We start from the raw sequence: 24710 nt of genomic DNA, 5'->3' as shown, positions 1-24710 counted from the left end.
TTTTGACAAAGTTCCTCATTAAAGGCTGTTGAGTAAAGTAAGCAGTCATGGGATAAGATGGTGTGTCTTTCATGGATTTCTAACTAATTAAATAACAGAAAGCACTGGAAAGGTAGAAATAGATGGGCGTACAACTAGTAATTCCCCATGATCATATCAGTTTACTTATTCTTACTGAAATAACAGATCTCTGTAGTGAAACTGGGGCATTTTATGACCTCAGCAGTGCTCATCCTGTAGGATAATTTAATTTTGGGTGATAGGTGTATGCATCAAGTTTGACTGAGTCAAGCAACACTGTAATGTTGTGCAGATTGTTACCGTTTTTTATTGTTGCCTGTGTCTGCCAATTTCAAAATAGCAGTTCAAAGCAAAGCAATTTAAGCACACACTGAAATTGCAGCGCAATGCATGTGGGATTATTCGGAAGTAAGTCATACCATGTTTAACAAGAATAACTCCCAGTCTTGCGCACAATATCTAGCAGTACTATTCTTGGAATATAATGAGGTTTACTCCAGAGGACTATGCAAAAGCTCTCCCTGCTAATCTTTATTTAAAACAAGCAAACAAAAACAAAATAAGCAGTTTGAAAAGTAGTGCATCGTTACTGAAAATGTTCAGTTTTTCTTTGGAGATGTTATATGTGGAATTGCCTTACGCTGAGATTCCCAACAAGGCTCTGCGTGGCTGCTCTGAAGTTTTTCCTCAGGTTGCTTCCACATGTCTACATTTTCACAGTTGTTCACAGACTTCTGCTGGGAGTGATTGTGATGTAAAGTGGCTAAGCTTGCACACGCATGTGGAAATCAGACAATCCTTAAAGTAGCTGCATTGAGACTTCTAGAGGAAGAATGCTTCATCTGCACAAATATGTGACACACCACTCTGAATGATTTGCTCTAACTATCTAGCTCCTTTCTTTCAGCTGAACTCTTGCAAACCAGACAAATAATACAATCCTGATAGAATTACAGTAGGTATTATGGTTAAAAGACTACAGTATTTCATTGACTTACACTTCTGCAATTACAGTGGTTTATTGCTAGGGTACAAATACATTCACAAAAATGTACATAACTTCTAAAAACCTACCTCTGTGATAAAATTAAGCCAAAATTGGACTTTCTTCACTATGGCATGTCCCACAAGTAGTGTGTGTCCGGAGAGGAGAGGAGAGGAGAGGAGAGGAGAGGAGAGGAGAGGAGAGGAGAGGAGAGGAGAGGAGAGGAGAGGAGAGGAGAGGAGAGGAGAAGAGAAGAGAAGAGAAGAGAAGAGAAGAGAAGAGAAGAGAAGAGAAGAGAAGAGAAGAGAAGAGAAGAGAAGAGAAGAGAAGAGGTACTGTGGCTTCTCCGGAATGGAAGGAGCTGCAATGTAGATCCTGCCTAACTTCCTTGAATAGGACTACCCAACTTCAAATCAACTAACCCTGTCCCTGTTGTTGTTGTTCAGTCGTTAAGTCGTGTCCGACTCTTCGTGACCCCATGAACCATATCATGCCAGGCCTTCCTGTCCTTCACTGCCTCCCTGAGTTTGCTCAGTTTCATGCTCATTGCTTCAGTGATGCTCTCTAACCATCTCATCCTCTGCCGTCCTCTTCTCCTTTTGCCTTCAATCTTTCCCAGCATCAGGGTCTTCTCCAAAGAGATCTCTCTTCGCATTAGGTAACCAAAATATCTGAGCTTGAGCTTCATTATCCATCCTTCCAATGAGCAATCAGGGTTGAAACCCTGTCCCTACCCCTAATTTAACCCCTGGAAGAAGCTTTCAGCATAAATTTTCTCACTCCTATGGATACACTGATGCAATATCAATGCTATGTGTGTATCTTGAGTCAAACCTCCTGTTGGAGCATTTGCTCCAATCTACACAGGTAGGTCTGGAACTGACCTCTGATCTAATCAATTTGCATTCAAATTTGTGAAGATTGAATTCCTTAACCATCCTTAGATTAGTGTTTGGGGAACTTGAGGGCATTATCTTCACATTATGCAATGAATTTTAAAAGATTCTGGACAGCTGTATTAACATTCGTGCAGTTTAAAAAATCATTACTATATAACATCTCCGCTGCCTAGCAGGATGAGATTAACAACATTTTTAATCACTATGGAGGATTACTACTCCAGCTTTGGTGCTCAGATGCCACCACCTGCACCAAAGTGGTGTTGGGGGATGTTTGCTATTTCTGGTTGCTTTTTTGAAATCATACAAGTATGGGCAATTTCTAAACAGCGTAAAAGTAAGCTTGTGACCTATTTACTAAACTTGAAGACAATTAATGGAAATCCCTATTGTGACTAGTCACAGATGTGATTAAGAAGGCAGGTCTGAACAAGCCCAGAAATACTCAGTGCACCAAAAGCTGAATGCAGCTTCAATCTCTAGGGGAAAAGCAAAAATAGACATTCAACCAACTCAAAGAACATTATCCCAGGCCTGCAACAACTTCTACAAAAAGTTGATATTATTTATTAAATAGTTAATAAGGAATATGCAAAGAACTAAAATTTGGGGACCCCTGCAAGTCTAGACTATCTGTAACAAAAGTAGCACACAAGGAATTAAGAAGAGTGGAGAAGAAAGGAGATGTAAAAGGTCCAAAATTATCTTTTAATGTAAGAGTGAACGTTTCTCTCATTTCTATTTAATTTTTCTTCCATATACTGCTTCTATTCTAACAGTTTTCCATCTGTCTCCCAGTAATAGATTTTAATTAATTTTGTAGCTGGCAAATGCACAATGGTTATCCAGTATATTAATTCTGAACAGGGATTCGAAGGAGAGTCTAGCACACGTTTTTCGGGAGTCATTTGCACTTGATTGTAGTATCTTCAGCATAAAGTTGAAGTTACGAGCAAAGCTGAGGGATGTCATCTGTACAAAGGGGGTCACTTGTCCAAAATTGTAAGGGTAGGAGAACCCAATCCCATTCTGCCTAGATCAGAATAGGACTGAGTTCCCTCTTTGGCTCAGAATGTGCAATCCTGATGGCTGGAGAACACTAGCACTTGTGCGTGCACTCTTTCCTTGCCCATATGGAAGCAGCAAGGTTTTGCCACTGTTGCCCAAGGAGCAAGCAGTTGGAGATCAGTAAAGAGATCAATTCAGCAGGAATGAGGAAGGAAGAGGTGGCTTCACCATCTCTTCTTGCCTTGCTGAGGGTTTATGTAGAGCAGCATGACATTTTTTGTCTCTCTGTTCTAAAAGGCATGGCACATTGCTGGATGGGCCTGCCCTGAGGGGAAAAAAAGATTGCATGGGAGAAAAAGGAGCAGTGGGCCCGGGAGGAAGGAAGGGCAACTAGCTGGCAATGGTCCTTGTGCCCTTCCTTCTAAGATTCCAGGAGCAGAAAGTCACAAGAAGATTGTTGTTGTCTTGCATGATATCTCATGCCAAGATAGAAAAGTTTAAAACCTGCAGAGGAGGAAGAATTGTGCATAATAGTTTTCAGCAGCCAACTGATGCTCTTCCCTTCCCTTGAAGGGACTTTCCATTTACATTGAGAACCATAATCTAGGTTGTGTTTGTGTGTCTTTTTAAGTAACATGGTTTCACCTACAACCTTTAGTTTTGTGCAACTTTGTCTTCCTACACTGGAGCATTAGATATGTACCTATCAATATGGTGCTGTCTACAACAATGTCAGCTAACTTGCTTTGAAACATGATTTATAACATAAAGCTAGAATAATTCAGCAATTAAAGCCCCTTTTCAAGTCCTGTAAGTGAGGAAAGGAAATGCAGAAGGAATTCTGACCTGTTTTCTGATTTGTCCAGCAGAGGAACATGGGTCACAGTCTTCCATGCAGATAATCACATTCAGTTGAATGGATTCCTGCTCCTCTTTAGAACATGACTCATCAACAAGAGGAGGTTAGAAGGAGAAGAAGAAAAGTGCTCAGTGTGATAAGGACTTTTGTCCCTTGTAGCATGTGCTGACCTGAGACTGGTGCCTGCCCTATTACCACAATGTAGAAGTCTTGGGAAGCTACAGTGACTAGTTAGCTTACATTACAGTGGGAATGCTGCAAAAATAGTCTTGTAATGTTCCTTCTGGAACTGCTGGGGAGTGGCTTCCCACTGACAAGTGAATCTGGTTCCTGGGATCTTCTTTTTTCCCTCCAGGAGCCAGAAAACTTCTGCACTTTTCCACCATTGCCTGACTTCTAATACTACCAATACTACAGTGGTTAGCTGTTAAGTATTTGGCTGGGGGGCAGGGGAAGAAGATTAACAATTTTCTTCCCTAGACATTGGGTGGGACCAAGGAAAGAAGAAGTAGATTTGGGTTGATCGCTGCCTGAACTTTTTCCTTAATTTCTCCCCACCCACCTCCTGGCACTAGCCAGATCCTCTAGAGAACAAAATGCATCTATGGTACACTCCAATGAAGATGCCACTGCTGAAGATTTGAGGGAAGAGCCATATCAGTAGGAGGGACACCTGGGAAGAATAATGAAAAGAAGCATACAACCTGGCAGGAACAGCTACCATTAAGGTTAGCTAGAGAACAGCAGCAACCCCAAAACAAACAGTCTTGTGGGTGGAGAAGTTTTACTAGATTGGAAACAGGCTTGGAAATAACTTTACACCCACAGCCTGATGAATAATGATAAAATATCGAATCAGAGTAGTAGAAAGGAAAGTTTAATGACCACAAAGAAGAAACTGTTGAGAAGATTGTGGGAGGAAGTTGTCAGCCAACTTAAGAACACCCAAGAACTTGCTCTTTTTTTATGCACGCAGGCAGATAAATCCTGCCTTAAGTGTAAGGCTTTTCTCTTTTTAAATTTATACTGCAATGCAAAAGTAGAGCTTGTACCATTCAGTTTAACTTGCTCTAAAAGCCTCTACTGAGCTTAGCAATGCAAAGTTTTAGTGTCCTTGCCAACATCCATCAGGATATTCTTCCCTCTCTCCTGCCTTTCCTGTAAAAAAATTGCCCATTGGAGAAAATCAAAGTGCCTGAAGTCAAGGCTGGCTGCCATGAGCATATCAGGAGCAAGAAGCAGCCCTATTTTTCCTGCTTCCCATGGAAATGTCAGCACAATCAGAAACAATGACATGAAATCACACTTTGCTTGCTCCACCAGGTTAGAAATCAACAGAACATAAAATCCTGGATCTTAAAGCTTTTTCCACAAAGACATCCAGATATCAGACATATCCCAACAGTTTTTGGACAAAATAAATGCTATTATTGGTGCAATGGTTAAAGACTATTTTACTAGAGCATCTACTTCATGAAACCAACCTTTGGTTCTTGGACTGAGGGATAAGGCAGGATTTAAACTGAACAAATAAATGAAATTCATTGATTGACTTTGTGCAAGTCACTCTTTTAATCTAATTTTCCTTTGGATAGGAAAATCTAAGTGTTGACTTTTTTCCTTAAGGGAAGAAATTGATTGTAAACCTCATACTTTTGTAAATAACTATTTCAGGCAATGGAGAAATTTTAAGCATAGCAGTAGTCATAATAATAACAACAACATGTACTGTATGTGTGTATGTGTGCATGTATAAAAACATGTGTGAAAGAGTGTGTGAAATGCCTAGACTAGTTTGAAAGTAAATTTTACGGAATTTGTTTCTTGCCTCCCTAGAACAGATTGGCAAATGAAGAATGAACTTCCCTCTTAATGCGTGTTGAGTTTCCACAAATCTTGGGGCTTTATTTTTAGATAATCTTAATTGTTTCACTGTTAATAACAACCCAGCAACTACAACTGACTCTTTAAATAAATGCAATGTGGGACATATATTCATAATCATTCTGTACTGCAATCAACATTTGCCAAATATCTCCTTCCAGTTTTCTCTTCCATCATCAGAATTGAAAAGATTCGTGTTGGGACTTGAAAGAGCATTTAATAAGAATGAGAGATCCCTTGTAAGGAAGCTTTACCTACTGTGTAATCTACTTCATTTCAGGTGCCTAAGGAAGTGTTTTCCATTGCTCATACTTCTGATAGACAGATAGTTTTATAATTATCTTACCTTATGATACTTGCTTTGTGACTATCTACAGGTGTTTGATACTGTTCCTCTGAGATTTTAGCTTCATGCAGTTGGGTTGATAGTTATTCTTATTTTACTTGAACATGTTTCTTCTCCTGAAAGCTGTCTCATATCCCATTTTCTGCTCATTAAAATATTGTAAATAAACTAGAACAATAATATTAGGAATAATATGGCTCCAGACCTATTCTGCTTTTCCCCCTTCCCCCTTTAATTTTATCAAATTTAAACATGCAGTGAAATTGATGTTCAGATCCCTGAACATAGAGGGATTTAAATGTGTGTAAGGTCAACACATTTGTAATTGATTTTTTATTCTGCCTTTTCCCTAACAGCTCAAGGTATTAGATAATCCTACCTAAATACACTTACAACAACAATCCTGTTAGTATGGGTGAGGCTGGCTGGCCCAGTTTGGTCTATGGTTATAAGGGAATCTATTAAACTCCAGTATCTTCATCAATTGTCAGCCTTCCCAGGTAGACGAGACAGGAAACACGACCAGATCAGCTAATTTTACTTTATTGTAAGGCTACATTAACAGAATCTTGCAAATCTGAAAGTACAAATCTCCCACTGTCTCCTTTACAGCCTGAGAAGTTAGGGAGGGTCCCCTACTGAGTCTCTTTCTCCACCCATTATGCAACTGTGGGCAAAGTCCTCTCTTATCTGACTGTTCCCTAGACAGCATCTCTTTGTCCAGTTTCTCAAGGTCTTTCTCACATACAGTACGATTACATTAATAGTACACTAGGTCAGATTTTTCAAGCTGGATCCTTTCCAACATGTAGGGGCTATAGCTTCCAGCATTCCTACTCAACATACTTTTTGCTGGTTGGGGGTTCTAGAAGTTGAGAATCTAGACCAGGACTATGTTTTGGGGAAGGAGATGTCCAAACAAACAAGCAAGCAAGCAAATAACAGACTTGTTTGAGTTAAAAGTTTTGCTTTATTCTAATTTTCAAGTCAGTTTAGGCTGGATACGAGTTAAGTCCCTGTGAAGGGATAACAGAGAATTCTGCAGAGAACAACCCTGGCCAATTATACTGATTCATTCTCTCCTCTGGGATTTTTTTTTCATGCTTATACCTCTGGATAACCAATCCTTAATTCTTTCCTCTTTTGGCATTCAGGTTTCCGGACTTCGATACTGTGCTGTTTATCTAAATCAGTCAGTGGCAAATACTGATTTCTATTAACTTCTATATGGCTACTAACCCCTAGCCTGCCACAGACAACTTGCACTGAGATAGCCCATTTTGAGGATATTCCCTTTCACTGGTTTATTTTTGTAATTGAGAATTTGTGCCACCCAAAAGCAGCCAAGTACGATCTTATTATTCATTATTAATAATTCACTACTACAACTATTGTTACTATGAGGTTTTTACTTTTGATAACACTCATGTCAGTCCCACTAGGTAGACCAGATTAGGAAATCAACTCCAGAAGAAGGCTAAAACTACTTGCAAGTCTGATCACACGGTACTTTCTCCTCTTTCTTATACTACAGGGAATTAGAGAAGGTTCTGCCCGAACTGCTTCCAAATGTTATCTCATTGTTTTAGACTTAAGGGCAAAAAAAAAAAAAAAATGTTTCAGCCCTTTTTGCCTAGGTAACAGTTCCTGCATCTTTCTGTCAAGGTCATCTTCCTTACTCTCTACACCTCTTCTCTATGAAGGCTTACTCAAAAGAAGATCATGCAGATAATACATACAAGAACATAAGCAGGATCGTGGACCTCATTCTGTGCTATAACTAACCATTATATATAAAATTCTGAGAGGTGAATAAGGAGAGAAGTCCCATATCTACCCCAGGTGCTGCACTGTCATTCAAAGTATTTTGCAGCACTTCCTTTACATTCAGAATGTCTATTTGAGGGTGCAATTAGTCTGTGCCCCACTTCTATATAAATGTACCTTATTAACAGAATTTAATAAATGCTGTTAAGACACAGGAGGGCTTCTATTTTCATACTCCAGTTGACTACATACTCTAATTTTTCACTCCATATTGCAACCTGCATTGTATTAGGTTAAAAGTACGAAGATGTCCATGGGTGGAAAATGCAGATTGATCATTTTTGCACTATTCTGCACTATTTTGCACTATTCCATTTCTTCAGTTCACTAACCAGGAATGTTGTGAGGATAAAATACATGTGGGAGGGTGGGGGGAGGCTTTAAATAGTTTCCCATACATTATCTTGAGTTCCTGAAGGAGAGGTGAGTTATTAGTGTGATTAATTAATAACATATTTCCATACACCTTTGACTTGGTTAAAACAGGAAGTAGATGGCAATGAACTGACACATCTCAAGTGAGTAAGCGGAATTCAAATCACATCACAGCCTGGGCTGGCACATGCATGCATCATTTCAAAATGATGGAAATGGGATGTGATCTGAATCCATGTTTCTTTAAGATGACAAGAGGCGAAGTTCATATTCAGTGGCCTTCTCTCTCCAACTATTCATTCAGTCATGCAAGCTGATGCTCAATAATGTTGGAGCCATTAAGTGATGAAAAGCATGACTTGTGCTATCTAATCCTGAAACCAGCAAGCTCCCAGTACATTGGATGACATTAACAGAACCCAAACAGTGAAGCCATAAATCCTATTCAGAAATATCAGTCATGTGTTGGGCTGATGAATAAAGAATGGGGCCATGACAGCTAACCCTGCTCTCTCTTCCCTTGTTGTAACTAGTAGCACTTCCCTACCATTCATTCATTCATTCATTCATTCATTCATTCATTCATTCATTCATTCATTCATGCATTTCAAATATCTGTGTTGGCTTTTGCACCCTCAGGAATTATGCAAAATAGCAACATCAGGCCAGATGGAAATCTCATTTAGGCAAATAGTTAAACTCTATTCGGTCAAATTAGTGTGGAACTTCTCATGTGTTAGTGTACCTCTTGGCTAAGCAATACTTATATGGAGAGTCTCATCTGATTAAGCTACAAAGACAATTCAAGATTATGATCAGCTCCTGATTCACTGTTGATTTACTCTTACTCCATATTTAAACCAGAACACATATCTAGGATATCACTCACACCTGTCTAGGCAGAGAGACAAAGCGAAGCTTATCTTCTTCAGAGACAATTTAAAAAGTTTCATTATTTGCACGCACATGCAAAAGTTGGGATGCTGGTGGGAACTTGCTGTTGATTAGTCCTGACAAATCAAGGGAGACTAAGGCACAGCAAATTGTCTGGAGCCACTACATTTGCTAAGTACATAACAACATTCCTGGAATTGCTGCTCTAATGGAACGTTGCACCGTAAAAAATGTATTCTGTCACATAGGGAGAAGTCGCAGCTGTTTTGGAGAACCACCACCAAAGAGGATAAACTGCCACTGATGGAGATAATCTCTCATGAAATCTGCTATTAAATTTACTTAGGATGTGGTTCTTTGCAGGGGATAAGGGGAATCAAGCATGCCCTTCATTAGTAGCAACACGGTAATAAAGAGGAAATTATAGTAAGTTTCATTGCCACCTGCACTGCTTAAAACAAGCACAGATCTTCTTTTTTTTTCCCTCTCCCTTTTAAAATACATTTTATATGGACAGATTGTATTAGCAATTTGTGCATATAAAATGTCATTTCCTTTCGACTACAAGAGGGACATAGCATTGTTTTCCCAGTGCTGTATGTGCTGACATCAAGGAAAAAAGCCACCTTCAAGAGTAAAACCAATTAACCTTCTGTAATACAGTCTAATATAATACGGTTGGAGCTTTGGGAAAGATAAAACCAGAGAAAAGAGCAATTGCAGATTTTTACACATTTGCCAGAGCAACTGTTTACAAAGCTATAAAAGGTGAGATTTTTTCCCCCCCTATTGAAGGAGATGGTCTTTTTTTTTTTTTTTTGGTAATGTTTATAATTTTCAAAAACAAAAATGCATTAACATGAAAGGATAATCTGAGCAAGAACATAAATAATCTGTTTTCCACTGAAGGAAAAATGCTGTAGGTGCAAGCATTGTGCCTTCCCTTCACACCGTTTTAAGTAAGGTTCAATTTGAGTTTCCTGCCTTTGATGATGCAAGAATACTTCAAAGGGTGAAAACAGGTTAAGGCAGGTAAATAGGGAAAACCAACAGAAGCACACCTTTCTCCTTGTAGGGAACCAGAGAAGTCTGAAACTAAGTAAGACTAGGTGGTGGTACCTGGCTTTTTCCTATTTCCATAATTCTCTGTCGTTTTCATATGGTCAGAAAGCTACAGACAGACTATTTAAGGAATAAGGAAACACCGATTCTTATTCCATAAGAATAAAAGACCAGAGTCAAAACCAAATACAAATTAGGGAGATAAAATTCACCAAAAGCTCTTGAAAGAAATCCATGGAATTTTAGAGAAGGGCATTTGTGGATCACTCAAGAGATACTAGCACAGCAGACACAACAGCATGCAATAAAGTTTGTTACTGTTTCTAGTCAAAAATCTACCCATCCCCCTGAGAGAGAGAGAGAGGGGGAGAGAAGAAGAAGAAAAAGAAAAAAGAAAGAATCACACACAAGAAGAGAGGTTTCTGAAAGTTGTCTAGACAAATAAGTCTTTGTTTTTTGTTTGTTTGAAAGAACTTAAATTTGGAAAAAAAGCTCTATTTCATTTGTTTATTCTATTGATTTATTTGTTCAATTTTGATGGTATCCTACTCCAACTGACTCTAAAAGCCCACATCCCAGTTTAGTGTATCTAAACATAGGATGACTTTGGAGAATTTTGTCATTAGAAGGGGGAAATGTATATTAGAAACTAAATATAAAAGAAGAAATTGTGCTGGAGGTCAGGAAAAGTATGGCCACAATGGAATTGATTTTTAAAATAATTCTTAAACAAAAATGGAGGGGGGGGAACAGTTTACCAATCTAGGAAGTAAAATCAGTCAAAATTTCTGTATACATTGGCATTATCTCTAAAATCAGGGATTAACATCAGGAGGGACTATTGCTCCCAGAATTATTACATTGATCAATAGGGAAAACAGGATGCTAAATCTCAGGCTTTTTGTGGAGGGGGGGGGGGGAGAAGACTTTCCCTGTGTTTTCATTCAAAATACCAAAAAAGGAGATTCCACAATCTCATATATGCCAGCACTGAATTGCTCTTTCATAAGAAATTGTGTTCCAAATTATGTTTACTTATGGATTCCTGGTGATCTGATTCAGTCTTTGTGAATTGAACATTTACTCCCAGCATGAGTTCTTTGTCTGGACTTAAGAGAATACTAAGAGTTTACTATGGAGTTGGTCACTGGTCCTTTGCTCATTAAAAAGCAGCATGAGAAAATAAGCATAGAAGTGGTGTTTTATTCTAATGTAACTATTTAGTTTCCACCCTCTTTTTACCCATAGTTTGCTCTTATAAATATTTTGAATCCTATTAACAATGCCCATTCTTTCCATAGCTATCTTATAATTACTCCCAAGCATATTGTCATCCTAGAAATTCAGGTTTGCTTTTATCAGATTGTCATTGGCCAATTAATCATTACTTTGACTAGCTTGTTCTTTATCTAGATCAATTTTTTGTCTAGATAGTGTTTGAAACTATGCAGAGCAGTGTTCATGCTCCCTAGGCACTGAGCACAGAAGTCCGATAATCACCATTAACACTTTTTTTTGGTCTTTTTTTAAAATGTTCTTTGTGTTTATTATTTCAGATTCCTTTTCTGCAGAATGTATAACCATTTGGTCAGATAATCTGCTCTCATTACCAGCTCACTTGGAATTCATAAATAAAGTTTCAGAGTTAAAACCACAACTTCAATTTCTTTTGGCTTTTCCTCATACAAATTGCTCATTCTTCTTTCTGAAACCAAGGGATACCTAATCTCATTTCAAAAAGGATTTATTGCCCTAACTCCTTCTAAATTGGAACAGAGTCCTAATGGCTAAGCTTGTGAATCTCGGGGAAAAAAAAAAAAATCTGGCACTGAGAAATTTTTTAATTATCTTGAAAGATCCTTTGTTGTCCTTTCCGTTTCAAACTCTAGATTTTGTTTCTTTTAAGTTACACTTAAGAGACCCTGAGCAGAGAAAAAAAAAAAGCTTATAAATATGTCTGCATAAAAACGCTGATACTCATACTGAGAAGTGAATTCACAAAAACATTGTAAAGATGAACTTTTGTACTGGCCAAGAATCATGCTGAGTAGGTGCCTTTGATGTCCATACACTTTCCAAAACACCAATGCATGTTCTCTTTAACAATTTATTAAAGTCAAAACCACATGCTTTGGACAGATGCCCAGCTCATAAAGCTCAGGTTTACATCACATGCACTTAGTCAGTTTAACTGTGATAAAGAACAATTTGTAAATGTTCATGCAATTAAATATGATCCACTCTTGAAGACGAATCAAGCCCAACTTCCTTAAAGAATGTTAAGATGCAGTTTGCTTTCAAATATTCATTCCATGTGTTTTAAAAATATCCTCTTGGATGTGCACTCTATGGGCAATGGTTGAGAAATCTTTATACAGAAGACACTAGCTAATACTGCCTAGTGAAGCAATTTGCCACAAACACCAAGCTCTCACATTCACTTCCAAGGAAGGTCAGTTCTGTCTCTTCTGCAGGTAAGAATCTGGCTTTTCCAAAGGAGGAAGGGGAAAGCGATATTTAATTAATATATAAATGCAAACTTTATATCACATCTCTCGGTCCTTTGGCACTTTGCAATGCTTGGAAGATTATATGCTGTGATTATTGGTAATTCAGATCACAAACTGCTATGGCCACAGTTGGACTGGTTAGGTATCATTTTTCCATGATTAATTGAAGCAGCTGCCTTAATAGGCAATTGCTGTGTTTTCACTCCTGCCCTTCTCCCACAAGAACAGCCCAAAGGAAGGTAGGTTATAGGCTGGCATAAACATGGCTTATGCTCATTTAGATATACAACTACCTGCCTTAAAATAGAGATCCTGATTTCTTGCCATTGTAGAGAAAATTTTGACAAAGTGAGCTCAAGCTGTTGCACACTTCCCTGGAGAGGGCTGGTGGGCAACTTGGGGGTCATCATGAACTCACAGCTCCTGCTTGAGGAGCAGGTGACAGGCATGGCCAGGGGGGTCTTTGCACAGATTCATCTTGTGCATCAGATGTGCCTATTTCTGGGCAGGGAGGTCTTGCTCATAGTCACTCATGCCTTGGTCACTTCCCAGATGAAGTATTCAATGTGATGTACAGGGTTGCCCTTGAAGACCACCCAGAAGTTACATCTGGTCCAGAATGGGGCGGCACACACAGTGTTGAGCACCCCTTGGTTTGCTCATATTACAGTGTTTGTACAAGCTGCACTGGCTTTCAGTCTGTTTCCAGGTGCAAATCAAGGTGCTGGTGATCATTTTAAAGCGCTACATGGCACAGGACCAGGTTATATGTGGGACCACCTCTCCCTGAGAGTATTTGCCCATCCTAACAGATCAGGGTAGACACGCTCCAGGTCCCTTCCCTGAAATGTTGCATCTACTGGGAGCTAGGAAGCATGTCTTTTCTTCAGTGGCCCCTGCCCTGTTGAACACCATTTAGGGATCCGGCAGACCCCATCCTTTCAGCTTTATGGAGGGCTGTAAAGAGCTGGCTTTTCCCCCAGGCACTTTATAATTTTGTTTTATACTTTTCATTGTTTCTTGGTTTTACTGTTGTCGTGAGCCACCCAAAGTTGTGTTCTAAGATGGTTGGCCATAGTCATCTTTTAAATCAAGAAATATATTGTCCTTCTTTTTATTATTACATTGGCTGTAGGCTAACAGTCTGTCAAATAAAGGAAAAGGGAGACATTCTTACCCTTCATTTGCACCCTGAATATAAGAAGTGGGCCACTGAGATCATATTTTCACTAATATATAAATAATGTAAATCATGGGTCCCAAAATTAATCAAATATCTTGGTTTTTTTTTTTCTTCTTCTTCTTCAAAAGACAAGAAACATCGAATGAAATCCTCCTGAGTGGGAAATTTCCTTCCTCTGATTCTAAAGATATTTATAACACATTTTAAATGTGGACTTAATCGTATCAAGAATACGGGGACACCTGACCTCACGTACAGTCTAATACATATTTTCATCCTCTGGTTACCTGTTGCACTGAAGGATGCCCTTTTGAACAATGTATCCAAACTCTTACCATTGATATTTGTCACCCAAGAAATTGTCTGGAATGTATAAAAGTACCTTGAATTTATGCCGGAAATGTGAACAACATGAAGGGGCATTTTATCATATATGGTGGACGTGTAAAAAAGCTAAAGAATTTTGGATACAAATATATACACTAATTCAGAATATTTTAAAGACTAATCTATAACTGAAACCAAAAGGGGTTTCTTTTGGGATTAATGGACAGACAGCTAGAAAAAAGCCATTGAACTTTATTTTTATATGTGACAACTGCTATGAGATTATTATATGCTCAAAAGTGGAAAGACTTAGCATTACCCACAAGGTGAAGATGATGGAACTCACTGAGATGGCTAAATTGACTTCTTTGATTAGAAAAAATGCAATATTTACATGTATGGCTGACTGGAAACCCCTTATAGACTTTTTACATGAAACTGAAAAAAAATGAACTTATGATTTGTGGTTTTGACGATTAGGAGAAAATTAGATAATAGAAAAGAACAGAGCTTTTCTTTTTGTAATCACAGAGTAAGAGATAATTTTGCAACCATACTTGTATTTGCTGCAAGGAAAATCAGAAGCTTCTTCTTTCTATTTCTTTTTATTTATTTTTCTTTCTGGACTTTTGTCTTTGTCTTTGTCTTTTTCTTTTTCTCTCTCTCTTTTTCTCTGTTTTCTTTATTGTGTATTAATTTTTGTTAGCTTTTATCTTCTTTTTAAAACTTTAAATAAAATTTATATTAAAAAAAAAAACAATGCATCCAAACTCTAAAAGGGAGACTTTAAATCTCAAAGAAGAGCTGACTTATACAAATAAGTAACTTTAGAGGTATGCAAAATAGTTTGTGATTGAACTTCCTGGTCTTGGAGTGTCTGAAGCTCAGAAGAGACTATTTTGAGATCATACCACTTTTGATGAACCATGAAACTTTCTGCACACCTCTACAGATGGTATGATCAGGGGAACCTCCAAGAAGCAAACCATTCAAACTTTAATTTACCATCTTAAACCACTAAAATAATCTGCTAGGTTTGGGGAAATTTGGGAGAAGGATGCTGTCTTTTAAGGTTGTGGTTTGGAGTTTGGAGTTTATGTCACTGAAGCTCCCTTCTCTCCCTCTCTCTCTCTCTCTCTCTCTTTTCTTTTCTTTTTTGTTTTGTTTTGTTTTACTCTTAAAAGGCTAAGCCTCTTAAAACAGCAACCAGTTAGCCCACCCTAGTCTTGTAGGGCACTGTTGTAGGGGACATCATGTGCAGCTATCTAGCTGGTTGGGGAAGCCAACTGTGGTCTCTGTTTCTTGCAGTGTTGCCTATTTCTGTTCTCAGAGAAAGCTTCCAGGTAGTTACTAATAGGTGGGAAACTAATCTCTGGTCGTCGTCGTCATCATCATCATCATCATCATCTTCATCATCATCATCATCTATATAAGATGAAGAACTGAGTTATATTGCCTTTTGAAAGACAACTCCCACTTGTTAATAGAAGAACTGGTGTTACTTGTTACTTGTTGTATTACTCAGCTTGTTCAATTAATTCTTCTTACTTTATCATAGCCACATATAATTAACAATAAGACAATTTCCATGGAGTTCAAGTCTCTTAATCTGTAAGAATTCAAAGCTCCATGTTTAGAAGTAATGCACCTGTTACTTCTGGTTATCAGAATCTCTCTGCTTATCAACTTTGAAAATCACCTTGTAGACATCCAAAAACTATCTTGACTGGCAACAAAACAAGTTTTGTATGTGATCCGGCAAAAAAGAAACCCTTATCGTTGTATTTTTCTTGGTTTTGCTATTAAAATATCAGCTAAAACAATGAGTGTTTGTGATAACAAAGGCAAGCAAGATTACTAGGGTTCAAAGTAACCACAAAGAATAAGTCCATCAGAATAATAAACTAGGTCTGAAGAGATCATAAATAAGATTAAACAGGGTACGCTGTGACCAAGAATGTTTCAAAAATAAATTAGATTAATCATTAATTGCTTGCATGCACAACTATTGTGTTTGGTTAAGTTTGCATAACACCTAAAAAAAGGGAGTTTTGTTCATGATAAGTCAAAGTGAGTCAACAGTTATGAGTAAGGAAGCACATTTAACAATAACATATGATAAATCTATTAACAGGCCTGTAAAAGTATTACTTGGCACACCTATATTAGTAGGATGCAGAGATTTAAAGCACATATTATTAAAGTTCAGACATTTAAAGGCATCTTAAATCTTCTGTATCTCAAAAGCACATTTTTTTAAAAAATGTGCATCTGTGTGTGTGTGCGTGCATGCCTTTGAGTCAATGTTGTCTCCTGGTGACTGCCTGGACAAGTCCCTACAGTTTTCTTGGCAAGATTTTGAAAGTGGTTTGCCATTGCCTCCTTCATAGGGCTGAGAGGGAGAGACTGGCTCATGGTCAGCCAGCTGGCTTTGTGCCAAAGGCAAGACTAGAACTCAAAGTCTCTTAGTTTCTAGCCTGATGCCTTAACCACCACACCAGACTAGTTCTCCAAAAGAAACATCTCTTAACATTAATTATTCACCTGTCTTTATCACAAAGGTAGTGTGATTATATGAAAGAAAATTATGAAAGTTGGAAAGAAAGAGAGAGAGAGAGAGAGAGAGAGAGAGAAAGAAAGAGAAAGAAAGAAAGAAAGAAAGAAAGAAAGAAAGAAAGAAAGAAAGAAAGAAAGAAAGAAAGAAAGAAAGAAAGAAAGAAAGGTCTTGTGCATGGAAAGGTGATCTTTTAGTAACCATGAAGCCACATGTATTATCTATAGAGGAAAAGCCACTATGAACAGAATTATGGAGCAAAATGAATGGGACTAGTAATACATCTGCACAGAATTGGGATTTTCCGTCTCACTTTTTAGAGTTGTTTTAAAGTGGTGATAAGGATTTTGTTTTCTTTTTAAAACCTTAGCTTGAGATTCTGCTTAAGTTCATATGTGTTTCTTGTCTTAATGTGCTAGGAAAGCGCATAGCTCATTTTCCAGAAACATGTTCAAGGGATATTCACGTATCACCAGAAAAATGGTATGGAGGGCTGGGTGTACAGTAGCTCAGGGCTTCAGACTGCCTACTCCTTCTGTAATTCAAGGAAGGTATGAATTTTAAGATGAGTTCACTGTATCCACTGCCTTCAGCTCACAGAACAAGGGAAATGAGGCAGGGAAGTCACCACTCCTGAATCTGTGCATCCTTGCACATAAGTTGCACACAAAGAACCAATCTCTGTCTCTTCAAAATTGATGCAAACAGAGATCAGCCTTTCAGAAATATCTAAGAATTACTCCATTGACAAAGAATCACTTAGGCACAACTTTTTGAAATGAATCAGTTCTTTTGAAAAATCAGCATTAATGTCCCACAAGTTCTATTGCAAAGTCAATCAGCTGCACACAGGCACTAACACAGTAATTGACAAAACGATGTCTAAACATGAACAGCATTGTCCTCACCTACATCTCTTTGGTAAAGATACTGTTTTAGCAGTTGATGCAAAATAGAGAGGCTGGCAAGAAATCCTATTGTGGGTAGCAACTTCTATTTATTTAATGGCGTACAAAAATTCAAAGCTACTCTCATATGGTATGAGAGACATCATTTTCTGCCATTTAAAGAATTCTGTAATCATCAGATAATGTTAAAAGTAACACTATCTTGCACACCCAAATGGAAGAAAAGCAGAAAAAAATATATTTTGGACATCCGTTTCCTTAATATAGAATAAAGGTAGAGATTTCATACTGGAAGGCTCTTCAGTGTGGCCACACACACACACACCCTCTATGGAAAGCTAGCATGATAGAGATAAAATTCTGATGCAAAGCTTTTGCCCTTCTATGCTAGTTTTCTATTTGGAAAAAGTTTTGTTGTTAACAATGTGTGAAAACAGCCAATACTAAGTGTATGGCTGTGAGTCATATTATTATGAAGCAGAACAGTCCCAGACAGCCTTAAATTGCTTGATTCTGCATCATATGTAACGGAAGATTCCTATATATATTAAAAAGAAAAGAAAAAACAACATCAATGTCAAGGAGATAACGTCAGCTTATAATTCAGAGGGCCATGAGTGCTTTGCTGCACATGAACATGCACATCTAGGTCCATGTCTGCAGAAGCACGCAACTAGTGGCCCTCCCAATGTTGCTAAACTACAATTCTCAGCTGCCCTAGGAAACATAGCCAATGAGTGATGATGAGAGTTCCAGTTCAACAACATCTGAAATGCCATTAGTTGCTTGCTCCTCAATGTATTTTGCAAGTAGAGTATGAATTCGTTGAACGATGCAGTCACAACCAGATGTGCCTCAACACAGCTCAGGGGTCTCGATGGCAAAAGTAGGAAAAACCCCAAACAAATCAGAAATAACATGTCAGCATAACAGCTCGGAAAATCACATCCCACTGTCTATTTCTCACACTGTCTCACTTTGGCCTTCTCTTTTCCTTATTTTCATTTTCCTGCTAATCTTCTCTTGAAAATGCAGGGGAGGGAATCATGAAGCTCTACTTGATTACACAAGAAATTGCCTTTCCAAACTTTTCAATTAAATATGTATCTCAATTAATTATAATTGAGGCATTTCATACTGGACAAAATCAAAGAGTAAATATTTGAAGTTGTAACAATTATGCATAAGATTGCTTCTTTAACCACATGTCTGTGCACAGACACAAGTTCTCCTGCAAAATTCTCCATGCAATGTTCCTTACTAAGATTCCAAGTAAAATGCTGCTTTTGATGCTCATGGTAATTCTGTAATACCAAAGGCGATACTAAGCAGATCTTTCGGCACATAGTTCTCCTTTAAAGTCAGGACAAGGAAGTTTAAAAACTGAAACTGAACTGTGGGAGAAAGAGAGGAAGGGAGTTCAAGTATCCAATGTTACATTTACAAACTAAAAAAAAAAAAAAAGTTTGTCCTTAACTGTAGGCCAGCACTATCCAGAATTACTAAAAGTAGAGTTTTTAAGGAATGGGGATTTTGTCATTTCAGTTTTTGATATTCCGAGGAGGGAATCAAAGTTTTGGAGATGGATGGATATCAGAAACTGTTGGAAAAGGGACTGTAAATTAAACATGCAACTTGAACAAAATAACTCAGTTTGTCATAGGCATGAAAACCCAAGGAAAAGGGTCAGTTTTTTGTTTTTGTTTTAATTGCATGATCATCTAAGCCCCAGAGAGTCATGAAAAGCTCTTGATTTTCTAAGGAGGAGCACCAGTTGGTGAGCTGTTGGCTATCCGTGCTAATTCAGTAATTTGGTGTCTCTTGAGACATTTACATGGACACACATCCTCTCAGTTTTGGGCAGCTTCGTTTTCCCATCAGGCATTAAATTAACTGTAGTTAAGTTAATTAAATAATGTTCTTAATATCATGATCCGTAATAAGAAATGGACTTAAGGCTATGCTCATTATCTGCATATTGTTATCAAGGATTGGTTTAACCCTCCAAAAGACAGTATGTCCTGTTGCTGTTCCTTGTCAGCATATCATCAACAATACTTGCAAGCTTGCTGTAGTATATACGTGTATCTATATATACTACGGGAGAATATACTACTATATCTATATATAGGAAAACAAAAATCACAGCTATCAGTGTGAATTTATTTTTGAGCTTTCCTCTTTGAAATATAGAGAGCTACAGTGTGAATTACCAATGGTATCACCTCTCTTATTTACCTGGAGACCTTGGTCCTTGTTGCAGACATATGAAAATACGTTCTGTAACATTATCCTCCCACTTAATTGGTTTCTAAGTCAATGTTGCTTAGTTGAAATCTGAATTAAATTGACCCGCCAGTAGCAACACTTGGAGAGGCCAGAGGTGATTATCTATTAGGTCATTTATATCTGTGAGTAGCTCACTTATACACAGAATGGATTGCAAACAACTGAAGTTGCAATTAGATATGCACTGATGTAAGTCATGCTTCCATGTAAATCAGCACTGGTGTAAGAAATGAGAACAGGATCAAATCATGGCCTTCTGCTTTCAGCACTCTGAATCTGCAGCCATCTAATCTGTCTGGTTTGGGTAAAGTGAGAATATCGTCTATGTCTCAGGCCTGGCCTGACTACTGTCAGCTAACCTTGGGGTGATTTGGAGTGTCAACCAGCCATCATTGTGGTGATATATCCCTAATGCAGAAGGTTTTATATTGCCATGTTGATGGCTGGATGATGCTATAAATCACCAGTATGGATAGCCTCCATGCAGCCTGAAGATGATCTGCTGACCTCTCAGCCAGAGGAGAGGCCAATCAATCTCTTTCTTTTGGGCAGCCCGGCACTCTGGGCATCACACCCATCAAATAATGAAATGGATTCTCTCAAATCTGCCCTTGACCTCAGTCGATGTATGTCTCTTGCTTCTACCTCTCAGATCCTGTTTGTCTGACCCTGGACACCCTTGGGGGAACTCCAGCAAGTAGATGACTGTACCATCTCGTTTCAGCTTCCTTGGATATCCACCACATCTGGATTCCACATCAGCCTATTGTAAATTAAAGCCAGGTCCGACAATAAGTGGGAGATTAATGCATTGTCAATATACTATTTTTCATTCCAGTAGCATAACTCCCAATGTTAAGAAAAAGCTAGAGGAGGGATACCTACAGATGCCAGTATGGTTGAGTCATAAACAGATCATAAAGGCTATAAACATATAACTGTGAGGCACTAAAAAGCATTATTGAAAAGTTTTATTTAATCTTGAATTTAAGATTGGGTCTTCGAACTCTCCTATGAACTTCAGCTTACCAACTGAACCAGAAGTTTATTCCTTTTTCCAAACTGGCATCATAGCACCATTTTCTTCACCAAATAAACAACATAATAGGAACCTATGAAAATATGCAACATCTCTTCTGTACTTGCTGGGGAAAGGGTAAGTGTAGCAGCCATCTTCCATCCTAATATATATATTAAACAAAAAACAAAAAAACTTCTCCCCTACCATCCCTCAAATGTGCTGTTTCCATTCTATTGATGTGTCTGTTTCAGCTCTAATTAAGCAATCCATTAACTATTGATAGAAACATCTCCAAAAGAAAGCAGAACTATCTAAACTTCACCCCCAACCATGCCTATAGGCATACAAACTTTTCATACATAATCATTTCTTTTGTTATAATTTCTCTACACACTGTCATTCAATAGCCTCTTTTACTGCTAGAGAAGTAAAAGTCATTTAATTCAGAAGATTTCAGATCAAGGCAAAAAAAAAAGGGGGGGGAGGGAGTCAGAGAGAGAATCATATGGATGTAGATTGTTAAAAACATACCAGAAAGTAAATGAAGAATTTACAATTATTTTATGTTGTATTTCATTTTAAGTACCAGACCCTTCCTCCCCCCAAATGAACCAAGATTCCAACAAAGGCTTCTTTAGTTGTGGAAAAAAATAAATACAGTACAGGGAAATACATTGCAGTTTTGTTCTTGAGATCAATAAACCCAGGTTCTAAAGAAGATATTCTGATCCCCCCCGCCCTCCGCTCTACAACAGCTGCAAAAAGAGAAAAGAAAACTGAATGTTTGTCATTCTTTTTAAATAATTCAGCATTCATGGAATCTGGCATGATTAATACTGCTTTATGAAAAAGGGAATTAATACTTTGGCCGTTGTCACTGATGTCTTCATCTTTGCAATCAGTGTCCCAAAAACTCCTGAACGGGGAGCGAGCACATTAATGCTTCACTCTGGAACTCTGGGCTCCATTAGGAACACAGAATACATTGGGTTCACCTCTTATCCTATACACTTTAGTCAGTATGTGTAGATAACTGTATTTTGTGGGGTGGGGGGAAGCATATATGCAGTCTGAGCAGACAATAATCTTGAAGGACAATTATTTTCTTCTAGCTAATGCTAGACATATTTAAAGCAATAATGATTATGAGCATTATAATAACAAAGCTGGCACATGGATTTTTTTTTTTTTTAAGGAAATAGATCTTCTCTTCAGTTTTTTTTTTTTTTTTTAACCAGACTATATATTGATTTATTTTCTAGCTTTATGAGATTGTGGCAACAATGCTGTTATAATTCTTTTAATTGATTTTTTTCCACTGTCTTGATGTTGTCAGTTAAAATATTATGAGCCTGATCCAGTCACAAGTTAAACACACCCCAACCCAGTGATATTTCCATTAAAGTTTGTGTGCAGATGTTTTACTATACTTCACTGAAATTATTATTAGCCGCACTGGTACTGTTTTAATTTAGATTCTCCCTTTCTGTCCAGATCAATCCAAACTGGACTGGAAAGTGTTTAAAATCTAATCTGATACCTGCCCATTCAGAAGTCAGTCCCATTCATCTCAATGGGGCTTTGAATAGGATTCCAGCTTCCATTTGGGGGAAGCTGTTCCATCAACTGAAACTCTTGGTCAACTTTTTCCCCCTTCTTCCAACTGACCTCTTGCCAAGTCTACTGGACATGGACTCACTAGTGCAAATGGAGTGTGTGAGTGTTGTGTTTGCCCCTACCATTTTCCATATGCTCTGCCTCACCAACACTGCCATCCGGCGTAGTCCTTTCGTAGTTGTCCTCTGGGAGTGGAAGGGCACCCAGCCTCGGCCCTGAAGAACTCTTACTGCTTGGCGTTTCTGATTCCTCCAGACCGCTGTCATAGCAACTCTGCAAAGACCCTTGATGTGGGTCTTGAGGCTGACTCACAACTGAAAACGTCACTCTACGGAATGGCTGCAAAAGAAAAGATTCTGTATGTCACTTGAAAGGTAGGGTCTTGGAGAACGCCATTCTTAATCATATTTTTATTTATTTATTTATTTTAAATGCATCTTGTAAAACACAGTTGAGCCCCCACTATAGAAACTAAGGTTCACAACAACTGTGGCATTGATCCTGTGGACTGGAGGGTTAGTATAATGTAAATATTGTACTTATACCTTTATTGGAATTTGTGGTTCTTTACAGAGCAGATTGATTTGCAAAAGGGAATTGAATGTTGGATACTAACAGTATAACAGCAACTGGATCCATCAGATATTCTCAAAGTGTGAGGGGGGCATTTTGAGAAAGACATGGAAAATATATCCCTCTTTTATCTAAATACTACTGTATATTGGAAGGTTGACAAATACCTGTGTGCAATGTCTCTAATGAAAAGTGAAACAGCATTTAGGATGACGTGAGAAAAAAATCAAAGATCCATCTATTAGTGAAAGCCACATAGGAACCATTCACAAGGTTGCATCCATCAACTTCTGCACCCATATGTCTGAAAACTACCAACCAACCCAGCAACTCCTGGATAATATCCCTTCACTGAGATGTTTCTTCTGGGTTCAATTCAAGGTGCTGGTAGTTACCTACAAAGCCCTTCACAGAATGGAGCTGGGTTATCTGAGTGATAACCTCAGCCTTTCCCTGACTGTATCTATTCATCATATCAGAACCAGCAGGAGAGACACACTATAAGTCCCGTCTATTAAGGAGTGCCCTTTCTATTGTGATGCCTGCTCATTAGAACATCATCTCCCTAGAGCAGTGTTGTCCAAACTTGGCCACTTTAAGATGAGTAGAATTCATGTTTGGCTGGGGAATTCTGGGAGGTGAAGTCCACTCATCTTAAAGTGGCCAAGTTTGGACAACACTGCCCTAGAGATTCGATTAGCACTAACCTGTTGGCCTTTCACAAGACCTTAAAGACACAGCTATGTTACCGAGCATCAGGATGGGAACATGTGACAGAGTCCATGAGCTGGTTATATTGTTAGTTATTTGTCAGCTGCTGATTATATATTTATGGTCATGCTGCTGTTGTGTTTTTAACTGTTGTTAGCTGCCCAGAGTCATGATGATGAGATGGGTGACCATATAAATTGAAATAAATGAATAAATAATACAGCCTGCGAATGCCAGAGATAGGAAAACTCACCGAGTGAAGTTGCCTGAAGAATTAAGGGGGTTCATTGTGGTGATGTCATTTTGCAGTCACTTCCTTACAGAAGACACAAATGTAGCTCAGCGACACAACTTCAAAATAATAGTGTGACTGAATGTTTGGGCCAGTATAGGTAGTCCCCTATTTCTTCCAAGTCCTTGGGAATGAAAGGAATGCTATGAGTCAAAGTCATTGCACTCATTCTGTCCAATTTTCTATGCACGTAACTCAAGGATTGGAAGGTGTGGATATTGTTGGATTCCAATAGCAGCCCAGCTAGCATGAGCCACACTCATGGAGGACAGAAGCTGTAATCCAACAATGGAATCCCCAGTCCTGCCCTAAAGAGTAAATGCTTCTTGGTGGTTTGTTAGCAATTGTTTCATCTGAGTTATATCTGAGGTGCTCTAAAAGTTGTCTCATGGGTTTAGAGGAGTTTATCATCCAAGCAGCAATGGAAATCATTCAATACTTATCCTCTCTTTTCAAATGTATCACACGCATACAGGTAGCCCTTGACTTATGACCATAATAGGGACAGGAAAATTCATCATTTAGCAGTACAGTCATTCAGTGAGGCATCACAAGACCACACCTG

At 38.3% G+C, this 24710-nt stretch overlaps 1 protein-coding gene across 4 annotated transcripts in view; it reads right to left on the bottom strand.

Annotated features, from left to right (window-relative positions):
- PCDH7 (protocadherin 7) overlaps positions 1 to 24710 on the bottom strand; it is a 417613-nt gene that overhangs the window by 194790 nt on the left and 198113 nt on the right. For 2 of the 4 annotated variants that reach the window (XM_088131402.1, XM_088131404.1), the window contains exon 2: positions 22692 to 22908. The exons of 1 other annotated variant lie outside the window; for it this stretch is intronic. In XM_088131402.1, coding sequence (XP_087987528.1) covers positions 22692 to 22908 — 217 coding nt within the window. The remainder of the gene's footprint in view (positions 1 to 22691; positions 22909 to 24710) is intronic. One more of the 4 variants, XM_088131403.1, reaches the window with a different exon arrangement.

Source organism: Python bivittatus, unplaced genomic scaffold (assembly GCF_059951505.1).
Source record: "Python bivittatus isolate LINGU-HERP-01145 unplaced genomic scaffold, Pbiv_v1 ctg000960_np1212, whole genome shotgun sequence".
Taxonomy (NCBI): domain Eukaryota; kingdom Metazoa; phylum Chordata; class Lepidosauria; order Squamata; family Pythonidae; genus Python; species Python bivittatus.
The sequence above is the reverse complement of the archived record's forward strand: the minus strand, read 5'-3'. Positions and strand labels throughout refer to the sequence as shown.